The 24,867-nt window shown below is 36.3% G+C and overlaps 1 protein-coding gene across 1 annotated transcript; it reads right to left on the reverse strand.

Moving 5' to 3' along the window:
- Positions 1-16,297: 16,297 nt before the first annotated feature.
- LOC141607086 (uncharacterized) lies at positions 16,298-24,308 on the reverse strand. Its single transcript, XM_074426447.1, has 3 exons — positions 21,647-24,308; positions 20,983-21,384; positions 16,298-16,428 (listed from the first exon to the last, which is right to left on the reverse strand). The coding sequence occupies exons 1-3, from the start codon at positions 24,306-24,308 to the stop codon at positions 16,298-16,300; spliced, it is 3,195 nt and encodes a 1,064-aa protein (XP_074282548.1).
- Positions 24,309-24,867: the final 559 nt, after the last annotated feature.

The following is a 24,867-nucleotide window of genomic DNA, read 5'->3' on the forward strand; positions in this document are numbered from 1 at the left end:
CAAAAATAGTTCAATAAATGTAGCAGATCCTTCAAATAGCTCATCACCCAAGGTTCCATTGAGTTCATTGTTTGATACATCCAAGTACAATAAGCTTTGGCAAGTTCCAAGGTTTGGAGGTATACTCCCTTCCAATATGTTGTCATATAAATAAAGCAAACTCAAGTATGATAAATTGGCCATGGAATTGGGAATTTTACCTTTTAAATTGTTGGAGTCTAGATAAACTAGTTCCAATCTGTAGAGCTTCCCCAAATCTTGAGGGATAGATCCCGTTAATTTGCAGTTGTCCATCCATAAATGTTCAAGATTGTTGAGATTTGTAATACCTTCTGGAATTGTTCCACTTATCAAAGTATTTGAAATACCGAGCACTTCCAAAGAGGTGGAGAGATTGGCAACAGATTTGGGTAATATTCCTGAAAAATGATTCGGTCCCAAAGTGAGGACACGTAATTGGCTGCTGTTAACAAGTGTATCTATAAAGTTAATGTCACCCTCTAGGAAGTTTCCTCCAAGAAATAAATAATTTAGCTTATGAAAATTCCCAAAATAAAAAGGTACATTTCCTATAAAATTATTATAACCGAGTCCAATAAGTTCAAGAGCTGTGTGGTTTTGGATCGTGATTGGTATTTGTCCTGTGAAGTTGTTTCCCTGGAGGTCGAACCATGTCAGACGAGGAATATTAACGTCTGATAGAAGTTCGCCATGTAGTTGGTTCTCAGCAAAATCAAGAAGTTGAAGGGAGGAGTGATTAAAAAGTGACGTGGGGAGTGTGCCTGAGAGTTGATTTTTTCCAACTTCAAGGATGGTTAGATTTTGCATCCTACCAATGCTGTTTGGGATAGTTCCTGTAAATGAGTTGTAAGGAGCAACTATTGTTACTAAAGAAGTAAGATTTTGTATGGTGTCAAAAAGAGCCCCATTAAGATGGTTCGTATGTACACGAAAGTCTGTTAGCTTTGACAGTGCTCCTAGTCCTGTTGGGAGTTTTCCCTCTAGGTTGTTGTTGGCTACGTAAAACACTCTAAGGTTAACACAACGAGATATGTTGGCTGGAATTTCACCTACAAGTATGTTGTTATACAGCAGTAGTTCATATAGCCTAAAAAGATGACCTAGTTGACTGGGGATTTCTCCATATAAGCTATTATTGGAAAGGCTAATTTCGCTGAAGGAAGCTGAGGTTTCCAATGAAAGGAGATATGGTTCCTGCCAAACCTCTAGAACTCAAATCTAGTACAGTCACTCTTTTATGTTTACGCCCACAAGTAACCCCCTCCCAATAACAATGGTGAATAGAGTCATTCCACGAGCTTAAAACCCGGTTGGAAGGAACCAATAGTTGGCTTCTGATGGCCAACAACGCGATGTGGTCAGTCACGTTGCCTGTGTAGTCAATACTATGCAGTGCTGAAGTTCCTGTAATATTGAGTATTACAAAAACAAAGATGATTAGAAAGGCTGGACTTTCAATTTGGGTTTGGAGGTGGATTGGTTTCATATTGTGTAGTTGTCAGTAGTTTGGTTTGTATGTGAGATGCTCTTGAATTTGATCACTCTTTCATTTATATAGGCAGTTAAACCACAATTTATTCTATTCCACTATAAGAGTTTAATGTTATTATATGAATTTCTTTTTGTATGATGTTTCACTCCCATTTGCTTTTAACTTTTCTTTTTCTATGTTTTCGCATTTTGAGTTGTGCGATCACCCTTGGACAGTTTTAAAGAGCCGATTCCAAATCATTTTGGGATTAAGGCTCTGTTGTTGTTGTTGATGTTGTTAATTAATTGTGTTTACTATAAAATATGAAATACTTAGATGCAACAAAATGCATACTTGTGCAGTTCTGTATGAATAATAAAGTAAGTTCGAAAAATCGCTGCGTTCTTGACCATGAAATTTCAACGAATTCGAAAATATTGATCGTTTGAATTTAATTTTGACGGGTCCGAAAAGTTACGACGTTCCCATCCACTGAAGACCGAATAAGTTTCATTTTTTTCTATCTCTGTTTTCCTTCTTATTAATGTTGTGCAAACCCATGGCAATTTCGACAAATTATCATGGGTTTGAGGGGGATGTTCGAGAATATTACGGTATTATACCGTAATCATAATAATATAATTATGATATGAATAATATCTTCTAGACGATTCTAGGTCTAGGTTTTAGACACTTGATAATGTGTCTCTTATTGTAATCGTAGACATCGAACTATCAATAAAATACAATTGTCTTTATGAAATTCCTCCTCTCTGAAATTCTACATGAATTACTACGTGATTGATTAAGTGGCTTCTTTGCAGTGTACTGATTTTTCTTAGAGAAATGAGGTCAGTGCCCTCAGAAAGACTTCCATGTTTAGAAACATAATTTATTCTCTAGTATTTTCAGCCGACCCCAAATCATTTTGGGATTAAGGCTCTGATGTTGTTGTTGTTGTTGTTGTTGTTGTTGTTGTATTGTAGATTTGGTCCAACATGGAAACCGCAATGAATAAAAGGATCCTCTCCATTTCCTCTCTAAGAATCGTATAATAATGGTTTCTATTCTATAGTCATTATTTGTTTATTTTCATGCATAAACTTAGAGTCGTTGGATGACGCCAGAATACAATTTGAAATGGACCAACTATTTCTTTTAGGAAATGGAGAGGGTCTTGACTTAGTGAACCTTAGATAGTTAGTAAAAATCAGCGCAGCTAAGTAGATAACAAGTATATTATTCAAAGGTAGACAAATGATTGTGTCGTAGGGAGTATTAAACTGTTAATAATGTTTTTCGTGAATTTACAGAACTTGAAAGATTTTACATCAAACTTTGGCAGATTCGTTAATGTCAAGCAGAATTAGTGTACTGTCAGCATAAATTTCTAATCAAATTAAAACTGTCATTAATTTTGTTACTAAGGAACATTTGATATGTCTAGTGATGTGCCTCTTGCAGGAAGATTACGCTTTTTTCTAGCATTTAGAAGGCCTATCTTGCTGATTGAAGCCTGCTTGTGGCGTCGGATATATTCATTTGATCATGTGGCAATGGGTTGGAGCATGACACTCTGAACACTATTCACAAAAATACATTCCAGTCGTCGTTGAAGCTTGATTGCCCTTCTATCACGGACTTCTTTACTGAGGACAAAAATACAACTTGTAAGCCGTGATCAGGTACTCCTACTTTTGCATATATATATATGAAGGTTATTGTCTTCCTTAAATATGTTGTATGTTGAACCGTACTCTTAACATGTGAATTCACAAAAATACATTCCAGTCTTCGTTGAAGCTCGTCTGATTGACTACCTGTCGTGGACTTCTTTACCGAGGATATCTTTTTCAAGCTATGGGTTTACAATTTGTAAGCTGTGATCAGGTACTCCTTTTGCAAATATAGTGTTCCTTGAAAATGTTGTCGTTTGGATCTTTTCCGGTCATGAGCTTTGAGTAACAGTATGTCATAACGGTAAATATGTACATCGGTTGATCCAAAATCCCCAGCATAGGCGAATAAGGCAATCATGTCATTATCGAGCAATATGTTAATCGGTTTCAGAACACAGTGAACAATTAGAGTTTCACACGCGTAGTGGTTATAATTGAGCAAGGCATATTCTATTGATCTGTTTCTTTGGCCTAGATAACATTTTGGTAAATTAATCGTACTGTTAATTTTCTATGAACTGATTTATTGAATTGGTATACGCTCTACTACCGAAATTTAAATTTGTGAAATTCTTTGAACCATAGGAACATAATAGTAATCTTTTTATGTCGATCGTGTAGGTTCTTCATATCTTATCGTGTATCCTTGTGAACTTCATGTTTTAACTCAAACAGAAGTATTAACTGTAAGATAGCGAGTCCGACTCAATCACACATAGACGAATACCTCGCAATAGGTGAGATCCTTTGAGCTACGAGATAATTGAAGCCTACCTGTGAATTTTCATTATATATGCTGTTGTAGTATACTTGTATGAGCGGGATCGGATGCTCTTTATGTTTTCATTTATTCATCAGAATAGTGAATTAAAATCATGACTTACTCCCTGCTTTACAAAAAATGGCAATCTCTGAAGATTTTTCTTAAGCACATTTAGATGTTTTCATTGGCGTTGAAAACTTTTTTGATTGAATTTAATTGTGTTTGCTATAGAATATAATAAAATTACTTGATTGAATAGAGTGCAAAGTTGATACTTCTGGCCAACAATGTGGAATTTTTGGTAGCACTTTAATTAATAGTTTTGTATTGCTGGTGATTAAGTGGCTTCCTCGCACTATCAATGTGATGATTGTAAATTTGCAAAAGAGAAAAGAGATGCTTAAGACGGCAAGGTCCATTTTAATGGTAAAACGGATTCAAATATTACCACGTGATGATAATAAGACAAACTTTTTGCTATAACTTAGACAACTACTCAAGTGTTATCATATGATACCTATTTGGATCCGTTTTACAAGTAAACTTAATATTGTCGTCTTCAAGGATTTGTGGTTAAAGAAAGATTTCCATTTCTAATTTCTAGAAACATTATGTAAATTGATAAGAATTCTTTTTTATGTTTTTCCAAAGTGACTAGATTCTTCGTACTGTGTTGCATACATTTATTGAAAACGAGTATGGTACTTGGACACGATTTCTCGAAGTTCTAATGAGGCTTGCAGCGTACCTCATATATAACCTGTCTCGAAGATTAAATTGGCGTAGCGGCGTTGCATCTTGCTGACTAAAGCATGCATATGGATTATTTATGGCGTGAGGAAGTTTTAAACGATGGTTGCATAAATTTAAAAAGTTTTATTCATTCAACTTTTAAACAAGCTTAATGAAATTGAGAGCTTTATCTTTAGCCTAAATTTTATCCTATCTTGAGCCTTCATTTGCGGATTATTGTATTCCTGATTGAAATCAACCTCAGTCGGTCATGCCTCTGTAGCCATCAGCGCTGCAAGTAGAAAATAATGTTATGTTAGCAGAACTTCTAATTAAATTGAAACTTTGAGCATAATTCGTGACTAAGGTGTAAACCTATAGTATGTCTCATGATATACCTATTGCAGGAATATTACGCCTGTTTCTAGCATTCAGAAGGTTGTCTTTTGCTGATTGAAGCCTGCTTCTGGCATCGACTATTTTCATTCGCTCTTGTGGCAAATGATTGGAGCACGACACCCCGACACTGATAACAGTAGTAATGCATTCCAGTCTTCGTTGAAGCTCATCTTGGATTGCCCTTGTGTCATCGGCCTCTTCAGTGAGATTATCTTCTTCGAGTGATGGGTCTACAATTTGTACGACTTGGTCAGGTAATACTGCTTCTGCATGCATACGAAGGCTGTAGCCTTCCTTGAACATGTTGTCTGTTGGACTCTTTCCTGTCATTAGCTCGAGTAGCAATATGCCATAGCTGTAAACATCACCCTCAGTAGATGGCTCATTTCCGAGCCCATACTCTGACATGTGAACCCAATGCAAAGGCTTAGACGCATAAATGGGTTGTAAATAGATAATAAGTCCAGCAGATTGCTGAGTTTGTGCATCTAAGTCTTTTTTTTTTTTTTTTTTTTTTTTTTTTTTTTTTTTTTTTTTTTTTTTTTTTTTTAAAAAACCCAAAAAGGGTTTATACTATTTCATTCACATCCTTCTCAGCTAAAGCCAAAATGTCATAAGGTACATAGTTATATTATTTTTGTCAGACTAAATATAAATAGGAATAACACGATTATTACCTGGAGCAGCATAGCCTACAGTTCCCTTGATTCCGATTGTACTAGTTTGATTCGGATGTCGAGGTTGAGTAAGAAACCTTGCTAATCCAAAATCCCCAACATGAGCGACCATGTCATTATCGAGCAATATGTTGCTCGGTTTCAAGTCGCAATGCACTATTGGAGTTTCACACTCACGGTGGAGATAGATGAGTGCATGGGCCACATCAATCGCTACATCCACCCTTTGAGAAAGGCTCATGTTTCCATCTACTCCATGTAACCATCTGTCTAGACTTCCATTGGGCATGAACTCGTATACTAGGGCTCTAAAATCATTTCTCTCGAAAATCAATACTAGAGCAAGTCACATTACAATACCAACCAGGTTACGGTGACGGACATTTCTCAAAGCCTTACACTCTGCAATGAAACTCTTAGATGCATCTAGATGTTCCAGGTTAAGAACTTTGACAAAGAAACACTTGGCCATCTAAAACCCCCTTAAATACGATCCAAAAGAGCTCGCTCCAAGCAGTTGTCAAGAAGAAAACCCGGATGTGATTTTGAGTAGCATGTGGTAAGACATTTTCGTTAGTGTTTTGCCAGTCATTGAAGTTGACAAGATGGGTTGCCTTTTATTCCTTCGATAGATGAAATACAAGGCTAGTAACATGGCCATCACCCCAACCAGTGTGCACACCATTGAAATTACCACCTTCTTGAGGGTATTAGACAAACGTTTTTTCTTTCTAGGTATTTCATTTTCGATACATTTGGGCAAATGTAGCTTCGTATTCCTCCACAAAGCCTCTTTGTTACCAAAGAAGAAAGAATCCAGATTGCATTTGCAAAAACTCCTACTGTTGGAACTCTTCCCTCAAAATTGTTGTAAGATAAATTTAGATATTCTAAGGGTAATTTGGACCAGTAGACTGGTATTGGACCCGACAAATGGTTTTGAGAAATGTCAATTTTTACAAGGGATTTCAAAGAAGTGAGTGATGGTGGAATTGAACCACTGAATGAATTTCCGTGCATATATAAGAATTGAAGAAAAAGGCACTCACTCAGACTATCTGGAAATTCTCCTGACAACTTATTGTTAGACACTTCCAAGTCAACTAAATTTATTTGCTTACTGATTTCAAGAGGGAGTGACCCTTCAAACTGATTTCCTGATAAGTTTAAAAAAATAAATTTGGCCTCTCTTTTAAATCAAGACCTTGTAACTTCTGCAGCTTCCCGAGATCATGAGGAAGGGATGCTGTCAATTTGATATTGTATAAACTTAAAACCTCAAGATTGATGAGATTGGTAATCCCAGCAGGAATTGTTCCACTAATCAAACTATCTCCGAAAGTCAGCCATGTTAAAGTGGTGGAGAGATTAGCCATGGATTGGGGTAGTATTCCAGAAAAATCATTATCTCCCAATGATAGAACTTGTAATTGGCTACAGTTAACTAAGGTAGTTATAAAGCTAATGTCACCTACTAGGAAGTTTTCTCCAATATCTAAATGTTGTAGATTATGAAAATGGCTAAAATCCCGAGGAACACTTCCTGTAAAACCATTATGGACCAGTCCAATAAACTCGAGGTTTGTAAGGTTTCTTATGGTGATTGGAATTGATCCTGAAAATTTGTTCCATTGAAGGTTTAGCCATTCCAGACGAGACAAACCGACGCCCATATTCGCGGGAAGCTCTCCATGTAGTTGATTAATTGCCAAATCAACAATTTGAATATATGAGAGATTGAAAATGGATGTGGGAAGTGTGCCAGAGAGTTCATTAAGTCCAACTTCAAGATTAGTTAGGTTTTGCATCTTACCAATGTTGTTTGGGATAGTTCCTGTAAATGAGTTCCCAAGAGCAGATATGGTTACCAAGGATGTAAGGTTTTGTATGATGTCAAAAAACGGGCCCGTAAGATTGTTATTGTCCACAATAAATGTTGTTAGCATTGACAATGCCCTTAATCCTGTTGGAAGTTTTCCCTCTAGCTTGTTGTAGCCAAGGGAAATATGCCTGAGGTAAATGCAATTTGATATGTTGGATGGAATTTCACCTACAAGTGTATTTATAGAGAGATGCAGTTCACGTAACCTAAATATATGACTTAATTGATTGGGGATTTCTCCATATAGACTATTATTGTAAAGGTAGAGGATCTTAAGGAAGCTCAGGTTTCCTATGAATGGAGATATGGTACCTGCCAAACCTCTAGAACTCAATTGTAGTACAGTCACTCTATTATGTTTACGCCCACAAGTAACCCCCTCCCAATAACAGTGGTGATCTGTCTCGTTGCCTGAGTAGTCAATACTACGCAATGCTAAAGTTACTGTAACATTAAGTATCACGAAAACAAAGATGAGTAGAAAGGCTGGACTTTCATTTCGGGTTTGGAGGTAGATTGGTTTCTTATTGTGTAATTGTCAAAAATTTTTTTTTTTTTTGGTGTGTATGAGATGCTCTTTAACTTTAACACTCTTTCATTTATATATAGGCATTGAAACCATAATTTATTCTCTGGTATTGTAGATTGTGGTCTTTGGCTTATAATAGTCGAACATGGAAAGCGCAATGAATAACTTTTTCAGGCACGCTAGAAGTTGTGTTTAACTTTATGGTGAATTAAATCATACGGTATTCAGTGAACCTTAGAAAGTTAGTAAAAAATCAGCGGAGCGGAGTAGATAACAAGTACATTATTCAAAGGTGGACAAATGATTGCGACGTAGGGAGTATTAGTCAAGTTTCTCGTGAATTTACAGAACTTGAAAGATTTTACATCGAACTTTGGCAGATTCGTTAATGTCAAAAGCAGAATTAGTGTACTGTCAGCATAAAATTCTAATAAAAAATTCTGTCATTAATTTTGTTACTAAGGAACATTTGATATGTCTAATGATATGCCTCTTGCAGGAATAACTTGTGGCATCGGTTATTTTCATTCGATCATGTGGCAAATGGTTGGAGCAGAAATAACACATTCCAGTCTTTGTTGAAGCTTGTCCGATTGTCCTTCTGTCCTGGACTTCTTCACTGAGGTTATCTTATTCAAGTTATCGGTCTACAATTTGTAAGCCACGAACGTGATCAGGTACTCGTACTTTTGCATGTATATGAAGGTTATAATCTTTCTTGAAAATGCTGTCTTTTGGACTTTTTCATGTTGTGAGCTAGAGTACCAATATATCATAACTGTAAATATCGACATTTGTAGACGCTTCACTTCCTAGACCGTACTAACATATGAATTCATTGACAACAATTCATCCAAAATCCCGAACATAGGCAATCATGTTCATTGTCGACCAATATGTTTGCTCGGTTTCATCTCACAATGAATAATTAGAGTTTCACACTTGTAGTGGAGATAATTGAACAAGGCATATTCATTGATCTGTTTCTTTGGAGTAGATAACATTTCTGTAAATTAATTGTACTGCTAATTTTCTATGAACTGGTTTATTGAATGGAATGCGCTCGGCTTCCCAATTCTGTGGAATTCTTGAAGCATAGGAACATAATAGTAGCCTTTTTATGCTGATGAAATAGGTTTTTCATATCTTATCGCGTATCCTTGAGAACTTCATGTTTTAACTTAAAATAGAAGTATTAATTGTAAGATAGCCGAGTCCGACCAATCACACATAGACGAGTACCTCGATTTTATGGCTCGCAATAGGTGAGATCCTTTGAGATATTACGCGTGAATTTTCATTATATAATGTTGTTGTAGTATACTTGTATGTGTGGGATTGGATGCTCTTTATATTTTCATCGATTTGTCAGGAATAGACGAATAGTGAATTAAATCATGACTTGCTCCCTGCTTTACATAAAATGGCAATCTCTGAAGATTTTTCTGAGGCACATTTAGATGTTTTCATTGGTGCCGAAAACTTTTTTGAGTGAATTTAATTGTGTTTACTATATAATATAAAATTACTTGATTGAATAGAATGCAAAGTTGATACTTTTTGCCAACAATGTGGAATTTTTGGTAGCACTTTAATCAAGAGTCTTGTGTTGCTGGTGACTAAGTGCCTTCCTCGCACTATCAGTGTGATGATTGTAGTTTTGCAAAACAGAAAAGAGATCAGTGTGTAGTTCTGTACGCTTGTTAAATTAAAGAAAGACTTCCATTTCCGATCTAGAAACGTTCTATTTTTACAGTCAGTACTAATATAATTGTCTAATTGATAAACAACAGAATTCTTTTTATGTTTTTTTCAAGGTGCCTAGATTATTCGTATTATGTTGTGAATGCTTATTAAAAACGAGTATGGTACTTGGACACATTATTTTCTAAGTTCTAATGAGTCGAATAAAGTACCTCGTATATAATATGACTTTATGTTCGTGTAGTATTTGAAAGCAAAAATTGAAACCTTGCAGGAAGATTAAGTCGATGTATGGCATTGAGAAGGTTGCATCTTGCTGACCTGTTCTTTTTAGATGATAAGAAGTGAACTGTAATAGGAATAATTATAATAGTCAACCTATAAATACTCCGTCTAACACGGTAAGCTCAAATAAGGATTTTTCGAGGCATATGAGTAGTAATAATTAGCATAGAAAACTTTTTGATGATTGAATTGAATTTTCTGTGAATTATTTTATTAAATAAGATAGTGCATTACTGACTTACTGTCCAACACTAATCACAGAAATAATACATTATTCCAGTCTTCGTTGAAGCTCGTCTGATTGACAACCTGTCGTGGACTTCTTCACTGAGGATATCTTATTCAAGCTATGGGTCTACAATTTGTAAGCTGTGATCAGGTACTCCTTTTGCAAATATAGTGTTCCTTAAAAATGTTGTCGTTTGGATCTTTTCCGGTCATGAGCTTTGAGTAACAGTATGTCATAACTGTAAATATGGACATCGGTTGATCCAAAATCCCCAGCATAGGCGAATAAGGCAATCATGTCATTATTGAGCAATATGTTGTTCGGTTTCAGAACATAGTGAACAATTAGAATTTCACACGCGTAGTGGTTATAATTGAGCAAGGCATATTCTATTGATCTGTTTCTTTGGCCTCGATAACATTTTGGTAAATTAATTGTACTGTTAATTTTCTATGAACTGGTTTATTGAATTGGTATACGCTCTACTTCCCAAATTTAAATTTGTGAAATTCTTTGAACCATAGGAACATAATAGTAATCTTTTTATGTCGGCCGTGTAGGTTTTTCATATCTTATCGTGTATCCTTGTGAACTTCATGTTTTAACTCAAAACAGAAGTATTAAGTGTAAGATAGTTGAGTCCGACGTAATCACACATAGACGAATACCTCGATATTATGCCTCGCAATAGAGATCCTTTGAGCTACGAGATAATTAAAGCCTACCCGTGAATTTTCATTATATATGCTGTTGTAGTATACTTGTATGAGCGGGATTGGATGCTCTTTATGTTTTCATTTATTCATCAGAATAGTGAATTAAAATCATGACTAAAGCACATTTAGATGTTTTTATTGGTGTCGAAAACTTTTTTGATTGAATTTAATTGTGTTTGCTATAGAATATAATAAAATTACTTGATTGAATAGAGTGCAAAGTTGATACTTCTGGCCAACAATGTGGAATTTTTGGTAGCACTTTAATTAAGAGTTTTGTATTGCTGGTGATTAAGTGGCATCCTCGCACTATCAATGTGATGATTGTAAATTTGCAAAAGAGAACAGAGATTAGTGCGTGCGCTTGTTGAAGAACAACTATTGTTGCTTAAGACGGCAAGATCCATTTTAATGGTAAAACAGATTCAAATATTACCACGTGAATACGTGATGATAATAAGACAAACTTTTTGCTATAACTTAGACAACTACTCTTAAGTCTTATCATATGATACCTATTTGGATCCGTTTTACCAGTAAACTTAATATTGTCGTCTTCAAGGATTTGTGGTTAAAGAAAGATTTCCATTTCTAATTTCTAGAAATATTATGTTATTGATAAGAATTCTTTTTTATGTTTTTCCAAAGTGACTAGATTCTTCGTACTGTGTTGCATTTGCTTATTGAAAACGAGTATGGTACTTGGACACGATTTTCTCGAAGTTCTAATGAGGCTTGCAGCGTACCTCATATATAACCTGTCTCGAAGATTAAATTGGCGTAGCGACATTGCATCTTGCTGACTAAAGCATGCATATGGATTATTTATGGCGTGAGGAAGTTTTAAACGATGGTTGCATAAATTTAAAAAGTTTTATTCATTCAACTTTTAAACAAGCTTAATGAAATTGAGAGCTTTATCTTTAGCCTAAATTTTATCGTTTATATAATCAAATGATTAGGACGGACGGAGTATACTTTGTAGAGGTCAACGTCGGATTAACCGTAACTATGTGGATGTTATGCTTATGACAAGAAACCAGCTACCCATGAAAAAACACTACTGAGTATTTTACATAATAGATTACATAACAATTTATTAGTCAAGTTTACAGCGAAGTAACAAGAACTTGAAAGCAGTTTACATTCAACTAAGGTAGATTCATAGTCTTAATATCCTATCTTGAGCCTTCATTTGCGGATTATTGTATTCCTGATTGAAATCAACCTCAGTCGGTCATTCCTCTGTAGCCATCAGCGTAAGCAAGTAGAAAATAATGTTATGTTAGCGAAACTTCTAATTAAATTGAAACTTTGAGCATAATTCGTGGATCGAGGTGTAAACCTATAGTATGTCTCATGATATACCTCTTGCAGGAATATTACGCCTGTTTCTAGCATTCAGAAGGTTGTCTTTTGCTGATTGAAGCCTGCTTCTGGCATCGACTATTTTCATTCGCTCTTGTGGCAAATGATTGGAGCACGACACCCCGACACTGATAACAGTAGTAATGCATTCCAGTCTTCGTTGAAGCTCATCTTGGATTGCCCTTGTGTCATCGGCCTCTTCAGTGAGATTATCTTCTTCGAGTGATGGGTCTACAATTTGTAGGACTTGGTCAGGTAATACTGCTTCTGCATGCATATGAAGGCTGTAGCCTTCCTTGAACATGTTGTCTGTTGGACTCTTTCCTGTCATTAGCTCGAGTAGCAATATGCCATAGTCAAACATCACCCTCAGTAGATGGCTCATTTCCGAGCCCATACTCTGACATGTGAACCCAATGCAAACGCTTAGACGCATAAATGGGTTGTAAATAGATAAGAAGTCCAGTAGATTGCTGAGTTTGTGCATCTAAGTCTTTTGATGATAACATAGTTATATTATTTTTGTCAGACTAAATATAAATAGGAATAACACGATTATTACCTGGAGCAGCATAGCCTACAGTTCCCTTGATTCCGATTGTACTAGTTTGATTCGGATGTCGAGGTTGAGTAAGAAACCTTGCTAATCCAAAATCCCCAACATGAGCGACCATGTCATTATCGAGCAATATGTTGCTCGGTTTCAAGTCGCAATGCACTATTGGAGTTTCACACTCATGGTGGAGATAGATGAGTGCATGGGCCACATCAATCGTTACATCCACCCTTTGAGAAAGGCTCATGTTTCCATCTACTCCATGTAACCATCTGTCTAGACTTCCATTGGGCATGAACTCGTATACTAGGGCTCTAAAATCATTTCTCTGAAAATCAATACTAGAGCAAGCTGTTACAATACCAACCAGGTTACGGTGACGGACATTTCTCAAAGCCTTACACTCTACAATGAAGCTCTTAGATGCACCTAGATGTTCCAGGTTAAGAACTTTGACAGCGAACACTTGACCATCTAAAACCCCTTTAAATACTGATCCAAAAGAGCCTGTGCCAAGCAGGTTGTCTGAAGAAAACCCAGATGTGATTTTGAGTAGCGTGTGGTAAGACATTTTCGTTAGTGTTTTGCCAGTCATTGAAGTTGACAAGATGGGTTGCCTTTTATTCCTTCGATAGATGAAATACAAGGCTAGTAACATGGCCATCACCCCCAGTGTGCACATCGTTGAAATTACCACCTTCTTGAGGGTGTTAGACAAACGTTTTTTCTTTCTAGGTATTTCATTTTCGATACATTTGGGCAAATGTAGCTTCTGTATTCCTCCACAAAGCCTGCTGTTACCAGCAAGAAAGAATCCAGTTGCATTTGCAAAAACTCCTACTGTTGGAACCCTTCCCTCAAAATTGTTGTAAGATAAATTTAGATATATCAAGGGTAATTTGGACCAGTAGACTGGTATTGGACCCGACAAATGGTTTTGAGAAATGTCTATTTTTACAAGGGATTTCAAAGAAGTGAGTGATGGTGGAATTGAACCACTGAATGAATTTCCGTGCATATATAAGAATTGAAGAAAAAGGCACTCACTCAGACTATCTGGAAATTCTCCTGACAACTTATTGTTAGACACTTCCAAGTCAACTAAATTTATTTGCTTACCGATTTCAAGAGGGAGTGGCCCTTCAAACTGATTTCCTGATAAGTTTAATAAAATAAATTTGGCCTCTCCTTGAAAGAGCTCACTCGATATGTTTCCAGAGAAGAAATTGTTACTCAGGTCCAACTGTTGTAAGTTTTGACAGTTCCCAATGCTTGCAGGTATGCTCCCTTCCAAGATGTTGTTGTATAAAAAAAGCTGATTTAGAAGTGATAAATTTCCAATGGAAATGGGAATTGTACCTGTTAGTCTGTTTGAATTTAAATCAAGACCTTGTAACTTCTGCAGCTTCCCGAGATCATGAGGAAGGGATGCTGTCAAATTGATATTGTATAAACTTAAAACCTCAAGATTGATGAGATTGGTAATCCCAGCAGGAATTGTTCCACTAATCAAACTATCTCCGAAAGTCAGCCATGTTAAAGTGGTGGAGAGATTAGCCATGGATTGGGGTAATATTCCTGAAAAATCATTATCTCCCAATGATAGGAATTGTAATTGGCTACAGTTAACTAATGTATTTATAAAGCTAATGTCACCCATCAGGAAGTTTTCTTCAAGATCTAAATGAACTAGATTATGAAAATGGCTGAAATCCTGAGGAACACTTCCTGTAAAACTATTCAGCGACAATCCAATAAACTCGAGGCTCGTAAGGTTTCTTATGGTGATTGGAATTGATCCTGAAAAGTTATTTTCAAATAGGTTTAGCCATTTCAGACGAGGAATAGTGAAGCCCATATTTGCGGGAAGCTCTCCATGTAGTTGATTGACAGGCAAATCAAGAAAGTGAAGATAGGAGAGATTGAAAATGGATGTGGGAAGTGTGCCTGAGAGTAAATTTTCTCCAACTTCAAGGTTAGTTAGGTTTTGCACCTTACCAATGTTGATTGGGATAGTTCCTGTAAACGAATTATAAGCAGCAGATATTGTTACTAAGGAGGTAAGGTTTGGTATGATGTCAAAAAGAGAGCCTGTAAAATAGTTTTGGGAAATGCTAAGGTATTCTAGCTTAATCAATGCTCGTAATCCTGCTGGTAGTTTTCCCTCTAGCTTGTTGTTGCCTAAACTAAGAAATCCAAGGTTAATACAATGTGATATATTATTTGGAATTGAACCTGCAAGTGTGTTATTTTGTAGCCCTAGTTCATATAGCCTAAATAGGCGACCTAATTGCTTGGGGATTTCACCATAGATGCTATTATTATAAAGCCTAATGCTTTGAAGGAAGCTCAGGTTTCCTATGAAAGGAGATATGGTTCCTGCCAATCCCCTTGAACTCAAATCTAGTACAGTCACTCTGTTATGTTTGCGCCCACAAGTAACCCCCTGCCAGCTACAATGGTGCATAGTGTTATTCCATGAGCTTAAAACCCAGTCGGGATATTTCACCAGTTGGTTTTTGATAGCCAACAATGCGACTCGGTCAGTTTCATTTCCTGGTAATTTAACACTATGCAGAGACTCAGTTGCTGTGACTTTTTGAATAGCAATTATAACGATGATAAGAAAGATGATAGGAAAGACTGGTTTGCTACACAAGGAAGACATTACTCTTAAACGAGATCGTAATGGATTTTGAGGTAAATTTGTTTTATTTTGTGTGTTGCTGTTTTATGTGTTAGATGCTCTTTAAAATCCAATCTCTTCATAAATATAGACAGGCAAGTACTTATTAAGGTAATTAACAATGTGGTATAATTGGTAGGAGAAAGAGTGTGGTTTGCTGTTGATTTTGTGGTTTCAGTGCGCATGCGATGTAATGATTTCCTTGGCTAAAGAGAAATGATGTCAGTGATCCATTCAAGGTTTTAGTATTAAATATTATTTACTAAGACGACACTTCCTCTGTTACCGACATTTGTTTACATTTACTTTTGACACACATTCTTTAGATTATAGTTTTTCTGTGACAAGTGGGGTAGATTGTACTTAAGTGAATGCTCATGTTAAACACTAAAAGCATTTTTAAATAAAATGACGTATAAATGACTGAAAAACCCAAAAATGAAATAAGTAAAGAAATGGCCGCTATGGAGGGAGTATTATGTAGGCCGTACGATTATGTAGGGCCTCAAAATTAGCGGGCGTAACTCAATTTTAGACAGTGTAGCCTTTGCTCCATGCTTGTGCTTTTCGTTCTCTAACTAGTCGACTTTGATTCTGTGATCAATATGTAGATTTAAGTGCATCCTTATAGTCCTGACATGTAGAAGTATAAGTGTCCCCTATAACAGGTTCTGAAGTTGCTGGACTACATTCAGAGATGTCAACTGGAACTTGTTTCTTGTCACGTGCATCTGTGATGAGCATCGGTAGTGTAACAGATTCTGAATTTCCTTCGACGGTGAATTGTTGATATACACTGATTCATGAATTCTTACATCTGTGGATACAAAACATTTCTAGTGGTCAAGCTGGAGAGTTTATGGCCCTTCTGACCTTGAGGATCTCCATGGAACACAGCTGAATCTTATCTTTACCTTGTAGGATTACATGTTGTGGCTAAACAGCCATATACCTTCATCCTATCATACTTGAGTTATGTTGAAGGCATTTGTATCATTTCCGGTATGACACGCCACTTCAACCGTACATTTTTAGACCAAAAATTGAAAACTTCACACAAAGTAGCCGTATTTGATACGTCAGATACCCAACACTGTGTTGTGTCAGATACTTGAAGACGGATGGGAGTATAACATATTTTTATATAAGGTCCCATTTGTTTATATGAACCAAAATAATATGGTCCTTCACATTGTTCTCTCTACAAAGTCTTGTAGCTGGAACTTAGCCATTGGAATAGTTAAACACAGATTGTTATATTTATCATCATATAGTTTCTACTTTTTCAAGTATTTTAAATTCTCTTTGGGTCGTCGATCTAATCAATAGTGGCACAGATTATAACCATCCAGTTCACATGACAAACCTCATTGTTTTTATGGTCATCTAGGAATGAAGATGCAGAGACTTAAGTTTATTACTTAATCACTCATGTGATCAGCTTGATCTCCTCCAGCATGAGCAATTGATGGCCAGTAATACGATTCGGTCAGTTAATTAATTGTATTTTCTATGTTTACTTTATTGAATAGAATGAGTACTACGGCCATCAAAAGGGAATTGTTGGTAAACCTTTTTAAGTCTAGAAGTATTATTAGCCGATGCTATTGTACTTTACAAAGAGAAGAATCCCAAGTAGGCCACAGCTAGGTTGCACGGACACTCCTCCTAATCGGCGTTCCCGTGTCGGACACCCGTGTCGGACACGACACTCATCGGACACACGTCAAAACGTGTCGGACACTTGTAAAGCCATGTCTAACTTTCATCTTTTATTTCGGCACGTGTCCGACACGTGTCCATGGTATTTTGAGCCGTGTCCATCGTATTTGGACATACCTGGCCTCCAAACGGAATCAAGTTGAATTTAAGTTAAATGGCGAGAATTGTTATATGGTTAAATTTGGTGGGGAAATAAGTTAAATTGGAGACAAATGATGTTATTTAGACTAGTAATGAGATGTCGAAATAGATTGATTATAAGTTGGTTTTGGTTTTGGAAATGAGAATGAGTTATAATTAACGTAAGTTTTACTTTCACTTATTTAAATTTAATATTCAATACTTTTTCAAAAATAAAATCACACATATATAACTATAGAATATATATTTTATTAAATTTAAATGCCGTGTCCCGTGTCCTAAATTTCATGGGATGTCGTGTCACGTGTCCGTGTCGTGTCCGTGTCCGTTTTGGTGCAACCTAGGGCCACAGTTTAGAAATGTCATTTTGGTTGCTTTTTTACCGTTGGTTTACGCGTGCAAAGACGAAATTTCAAATTTGGTGAATGGTTTTTGTTCTCCAGCTGTATTATTTAGGCCGCTCTTTGGCGGTGACTCGATTTCACATTATATCTTGTGTGTGAAGGTTCAAGAGTCAAGGACGAGAACACCTAAGAGGGGGAGGGGGTGAATTAGGTGTCCAATTAAAATTTTTAAGCTTGAATTAAGCTTCTTTGAAATCTAGGACAATAGACTAAACTGATATGGACACTACTTTGAATGGTAAAGGTGTTTATACTTAGAACTATTTGAGTTAGAAGTATATACACACGAATTCAGCTTAGTATATGTCACAGTAAAGTCGATTGTTGCACAGATCAGAAAAGTATGAATGAAAGAGTATTTTTCTTCAACTTACCAATGAAGATATAAAGTGAATACTTTTTAAGTTGAATACTCTTAGCAATAAGTGAATCCCTTTTAAGTTGAAAACTTAAAAGATACTTAATCGTTTTAAGTTCACAAGATTGAATCAATCAGCAGGTCTGAGACACAGTATTGAACACTGTGACACAAACAGATTGCGAGATAAACAATATATAAATAATGAGAACAAACGTAAAAGTAAATGAACAAACAAGACGATGTTTAAAAAATTGGTTCAGCCTCTACTCCGAGGCCTACGTCCAACCGTTAGTTTATTGCTTGTTTAGAAATTTACTCAAACAACTAAACCCCTTACAATGAAAATAACTCGTCAACCTACTCCGGTTGCACTTGCTTAAGTTTCATCTTACAGGTTTACAGAGTCTTTGAATCTCAATCGTTCACTTAATGAACATGAAGATCACAATTAAGACCTAAACACGAGAATCATGGAACAAACTCAGATGTCATAGTGCAACGAACTGATACATGGAGATTTACAGCTCTTTTGAAAAACGATTGAAGACTTTTAAAATAGAAAACAGTTTTGCAAATAAGTTGAAGAACAAGAGCTGATGTTTTGCAAAGTGTTTTAACAATTAATGCTCAGAAAAGTCTTGAGAAATAAATGAAGCAAAGGCACCCTATTTATAGTGGATTTGATCATCTAAGTAGTACAACTTAGGTTAATTAAATCAAATATTAAATAGATAGCCTTTGAGTGATGGTAAATGTTAGGCTATAGGCTTGGAGCACAAGTCATTGATCAAAATCAGAAAACTCTTTCCAAAACACTGAACATGTGACACTTTACCAAATTGGCAAAAAACTTTTCTAGTTTTAAAAGTTTGACAGGTTCAACTTACCATTTTGGTAAAAAGCAAATGCACAAATCTAGAGGTTTTATCAATAGAGATTAGTGCCTTAAAATTTCAGATTTGTTTTCAAACTATGATGATTCAAATGTTAAAGCTTTAAAAATCTGAAAGTTGTAAAGATTTTCACACTTAAACTTTTCGAATAAAAGTTCCTCCATATGGTAGTATCAGAAACCACAGTGCAGTGCACTGTTGCATGGTTTTGCAGCCACTTGACGTAAATGAGAATGTTACACTTACTCTTACATTTTTCGACTAATGCTAGGATCATATCATTGTCTTGACTTCTTGTTGACTTCATCTTGATGATCATGTTAAGCGGTCTTTGAGAGTCCATTTGATTGCTTCAATCACTAAGCATTTGTAATCGTTTACAACATTTGACTAAGGCTAAGGGATTTCTTGTCATAACTTCATCTTGATCATTCTTGAACCATCTTTGGAAATTCATTGAGTGCTTCAAATGCTAAACCTTATAACTAAGAAGCAAACAATTAAATAACAATGAAACTTGGCATCATCAACCAAGTGTGTTCTAACAAAGGTGCTCTAAAGACTTTTGACAAAAAAGATGGAGCAGATAATGTGGAGATTGACTGACGGTGTCAAAATTTGTCATAGATCCCCTCAGCATTCGTAGAATCATTTGTTATAGTAATGGAAAAAAAAAGCAGGGCTGTTTCCTGAGTGCTGGACTCCTATCAAAATGCCTATTAAGTATCACAGGATAGAACCGTATTTCAGCATCTATATTGGATGTCACCATAGTTGCATAGCCTATTAAGTATTTAGGTTTACCTTCGATTATTTTTCGGAGCAAAACTAATGCGTTAGCCCCTATAAAAAGAGCGTATATGAAGACAACCGAATATTAGTTCCCAGAAAAAATCTATAGAAGTACGACACAGTTTACAGCAAATAAATAGACAGTAACTTAAAACCATTTTACATTCAACTATGCTATATTTGGATTTTGGAGTCTTCTTAATTATAACTGAGATTCAATTGTTTATACCTTAGGCCCCTGCAATCAATAATCTGATAAGCAGAATAAGAGTATTGTCAGGCATGTCAGCGTCACTTGTAATCAACTTGTCCGTGTTAAAAAAAATCGTGACTGAGAAACATATGATATGTATAGTGATATACTTTCTCTTGCAGGGAGATAGTGGCGATTTTGATTATTTTCATTCGATAATTTGCCAAATGGTCGGAGCATGACTGCATGACTCTTAGTGAGGGTCAAATAAATTGAAGATTTAGAAAGGTACAATTTTTTATTTTTTTTGTTATCATGCATATAATTTGATCATCAGCCATAAATTCGACCGAAAAAAATAAGCCATCAATTTGCAAAATTGAGTTGAGCCTCTCAAAGCACCTGTTTGCTGAAGTTTAACCATCAATTGCAATTTACATTCAATGTGGATGTTGCGCTTAACACAAGAAACCAGCTAGCCTTAACACATGATAACTAGTCGATTGATTATATAACAATTTATCAGTCATTGTGCACAGCAGACTGACGGAAACTTAAAAGCATTTTACTAGATTTATAGTTTTCAATCATTCTGATCTATCTTGAGCCTTCAATTACGGATACTTGTATTCTTGAGTAAGATCAACCTCTCGGGCCCCCTGTAACCATCAACGGTACAAGTAGAAATGATATATCAGCATAACCTCTAATTAAAGTAAACATTCTGTAGAATTAGTTACTATTAAGTTGTAAACCTCATGGTATGTCTAATGATGTACCTCTTGCAGGAAGATTACGCCTGTTTCTAGCACTGAGAAGGTTGTCTCTTGCTGCTTGAAGCCTGCTTCTAGCATCGACTATTTTCATTCGTTCTTGTGGCAAATGATTCGAGCACGACACTCCGACACTGATGACAGTAGTAATGCATTCCAGTCTTCGTTGAAGCTCATCTTGGATTGCCCTTGTGTCATCGGCCTCTTCAGTGAGATTATCTTCTTCGAGTGATGCGTCTACAATTTGTAGGACTTGGTCAGGTAATGCTGCTTTTGCATGGTTATGAAGGCTGTAGCCTTCCTTGAACATGCTATCGGTTGGACTCTTTCCTGTCATCAGCTCAATTAGCAATATGCCATAGCTGTAAACATCCCCCTCTGTAGATGTCTCACTTCCAAGCCCGTACTCTGACATGGGAATCCAGTGCAAAGGCTTAGACACATAAATGGGTAGTAAATAGTTAGGCAAGTCTTATAACATTCACTTATTATGAATTATGTTAGCTAGGTAAGCTCACTAACTGTACATGTATGAAGGGGTCTATTTTTGTTAAAATAAATTAGAGCCTACTATTTTAGCATTAAGTCCAGCGGATTACCGAGTTTGTTCATCTTAGTCTTTTGATGATAATATAGTTATATAATCTTTGTAAAACTAATTATAAATTACCTGGAGCAGCATACCCTACAGTGCCCTTGATCCCAATAGTGCTACTTTGATTCGGATGTCGGGGTTGAGTAAGAAACCTTGCTAATCCAAAATCTCCAACATGAGCAACCATGTCATTGTCAAGCAATATATTGCTTGGTTTCAAGTCGCAATGCATTATTGAAGTTTCACATTCATGGTGGAGATAGCCGAGTGCATGGGCCACATCAATCGCTACCTCCACCCTTTGTGCAACGCTCATGTTTCGTTCGACTCCATGTAACCATCTGTCTAGACTCCCATTTGGCATGAACTCGTATACTAGTGCTTTAAAGTCGTTTCTCTGAAAGTCAATGCTGGAACAAGCTGTTATAACGCCTACCAGATTCCGATGACGGACATTCCTCAATGTATTACACTCTGCCATGAAGCTCTTAGATGCACTGCGGTGTTCCAAGTTGAGAACTTTAACTGCAACCAATTTTCCATCCAAAATGCCCTTAAACACGGATCCAAAAGAACCCGTCCCAAGTAGATTCTCTAAAGAAAAACCAGCCGTTGCTTTGAGTAGCATGTCATAAGACACTTTCATAGTTGCTTTCCCCATCATTGAATCTAATAAAAGAGGTGTTTTTTTCTTTTTGAAACATGCCAGGTACAGCCCTACAGCCCCTACCACCATGGCGACCACCCCAACAAGTGCACTGATGATTGGAATGATCAACTTACTCCTTTTCGTGCGCTGATTCTCAATGCATTTAGGTAATTGCAGCTGTTTAATTCCTCCACAAAGTCTGCTATTGCCAGCAACAAAGACCGCACTTGCATTTGCAAATACTGAATTCGTTGGAACCCTTCCCTCAAAATCATTGTAAGATAAGTTAAGGTAATACAATTGGTAAAATTTAGTGAAGAAGGATGGAATTAGGCCAGACAAATTGTTTCGAGAAAAGTCAATTTCTTGGAGGCTAGCCAAAGAAGCCAGGGATGGAGGAATATTTCCATGGAAGGAGTTTCCGTCCAAAACCAGGTATTGAAGTTCAGAACAATCGCCTAAACCATTTGGAATGACACCTAAAAACTTATTGTTAGACAATCCTAATTCTTTTAGGTTAGCTTGTTTACTCATTTCCAAAGGTAGGGAGCCTTCCAAATGATTATGGGACAAATCTACACTGACAAATCTAGCAGATCCGTCAAATAGCTCATTACTCAAGGTTCCATTGAGTTCATTGTATGATAAATTCAGGTACAACAAGCTTTGGCAAGTCCCAAGGTTTGGAGGTATACTCCCTTCCAATATGTTGTTAGTTAAATAAAGCACACTCAAGTATGATAAATTGCTCAAGGAATCGGGAATTTTACCATTTAAATTGTTGGAGTCCAGATAAATTACTTCCAATTTGTAGAGCTTCCCGAGATCTTGAGGGATAGATCCCGTTAATTTGCAGTTGTCCATCTCTAAATGATCAAGATTGTTGAGATTGGTAATACCTTCTGGAATTTTTCCACTTATCAGAGTATCTTCAATACTGAGGTACTCCAAAGAGGTGGAGAGATTGGCAATAGATTTGGGTAATATTCCAGAATAATAATTTGATCCCAAATCTAGGGTATTTAATTGGCTGCAGTTAACTAGTCTATCTATAAAATTAATATCACCGTGTAGGTGGTTCTCCACAAGGGATAAATAATTTAGTTTATGAAAATTCACAAAATAAGAAGGAAAATTTCCTATAAAATTATTAAAACCGAGTTCAATAAGTTCAATAGCTGTGTGGTTTTGGATCGTGATTGGAATTAATCCTGTGAAGTCGTTATCCTCTAGGTTGAACCATGTCAGACGGGGAATATTGATGCCAACATCTGGTGGAAGTTCTCCATGTAGTTGGTTGAAAGAAAAATCAAGAATTTGAAGGGAGGAGATATTAAAAAGGGATGTGGGAAGTGTGCCTGAGAGTTCATTTGACCCAAGTGCAAGGAAGGCTAGAAAGTGCATCCTACCAATGCTTTTTGGGACAGTTCCTGTAAATGTGTTGTAACCAGCATATAGTGTTACTAAAGAAGTAAGATTTTGTATGATGTCAAAAAGGGGGCCGGTAAGATGGTTATTTTCCACATTAAATTCCGTTAGCTTTGACAATGCTCCTAGTCCTGTTGGGAGTTTTCCCTCTAGCTTGTTCTTGTCTAAGCAAAAGTGTCTGAGGTTAACACAACGAGATATGTTGGCAGGAATTTCACCTACAAGTGTGTTGTTATATAGTTGTAGTACATGAAGCCTAATTAGATGACCTAATTGATTAGGGATTTCTCCATATAGACTATTATTGTAAAGGTCAAGGATCTTAAGGAAGCTGAGGTTTCCTATGAAAGGAGATATGGTTCCTGCCAAACCTCTAGAACTCAAATCTAGTACAGTCACTCTTCTATGTTTACGCCCACATCTGACCCCCTCCCAATAACAGTGGTAAATAGAGTCATTCCAAGAGTTTAAAACCCAGTTGGAAGGAACCAATAGTTGGCTTTTGATGGCCAACAACGCGATGTGGTCGGTCTCATTGCCTGAGTAATCAATACTATGGAGTGCTGAAGTTACTGTAATATTGAGTATTACAAAAACAAAGATGATAAGAGAAATTTTACTTGGACTTTCATTTTGGGTTTGGAGGTGGATGTGTTTCATTTTGTATGTTGTCAGCTTGATCACTCTTTCATTTATATAGGCATTTAAATCATATTTTATTCTATGGTGTACGTCTCTTAGTTAATAAGGGTAATTGCATTATTTACCATGGTAAGCTTAGCCATCATTTCTCTTACATATGAAATTTATGTTATTAGTTACCATGGTATGAAATGCGTACTACTTCCCAATATTGTGGAATTCCCTAGGAACATAATACTAGTCTTTTTATCAAATACTGTAGGATTTTTCATATTTTATCGTGTATCCTTGACACTTAAAATCTTAATTTCTTAGCTTAAAATGTATTATTTGTAAGATAGTCGAGTAGGACAAATCACACTTAGACGAGTTCCTCGAGATTGTGCCTCACAATTATAAGATCCTTTGAGCTATAAGATAATTAAAGCCAACGCGTGAATTTTCATTATATATTGCTGTTGTAGTATACTTGTATCAATGTATGCATGGGATGCTTTTTATATTTTCATCTAATTCATCAGAATAGTGAGTTAAACCATGACTTTCTATCTCGTTTACATCTTTAAGCTAGTCACCA

Source organism: Silene latifolia, chromosome 10 (genome assembly GCF_048544455.1).
Source record: "Silene latifolia isolate original U9 population chromosome 10, ASM4854445v1, whole genome shotgun sequence".
In the NCBI taxonomy this organism is placed as follows: domain Eukaryota; kingdom Viridiplantae; phylum Streptophyta; class Magnoliopsida; order Caryophyllales; family Caryophyllaceae; genus Silene; species Silene latifolia.

What these genes read in the sequence shown, in the direction of transcription:
- LOC141607086 (XM_074426447.1), bottom strand. Translation starts at nt 24,308, where the DNA reads ATGAAACACATCCACCTCCAAACCCAAAATGAAAGTCCAAGTAAAATT. An exon ending in TGTAGGGTATGCTGCTCCAG is followed by an intron (nt 21,385 to 21,646) that starts GTAATTTATAAT and finishes TTCCCATGTCAG; the next exon opens with AGTACGGGCTTGGAAGTGAG. An exon ending in GCGTAATCTTCCTGCAAGAG is followed by an intron (nt 16,429 to 20,982) that starts GTACATCATTAG and finishes TGCTCATCACAG; the next exon opens with ATGCACGTGACAAGAAACAA.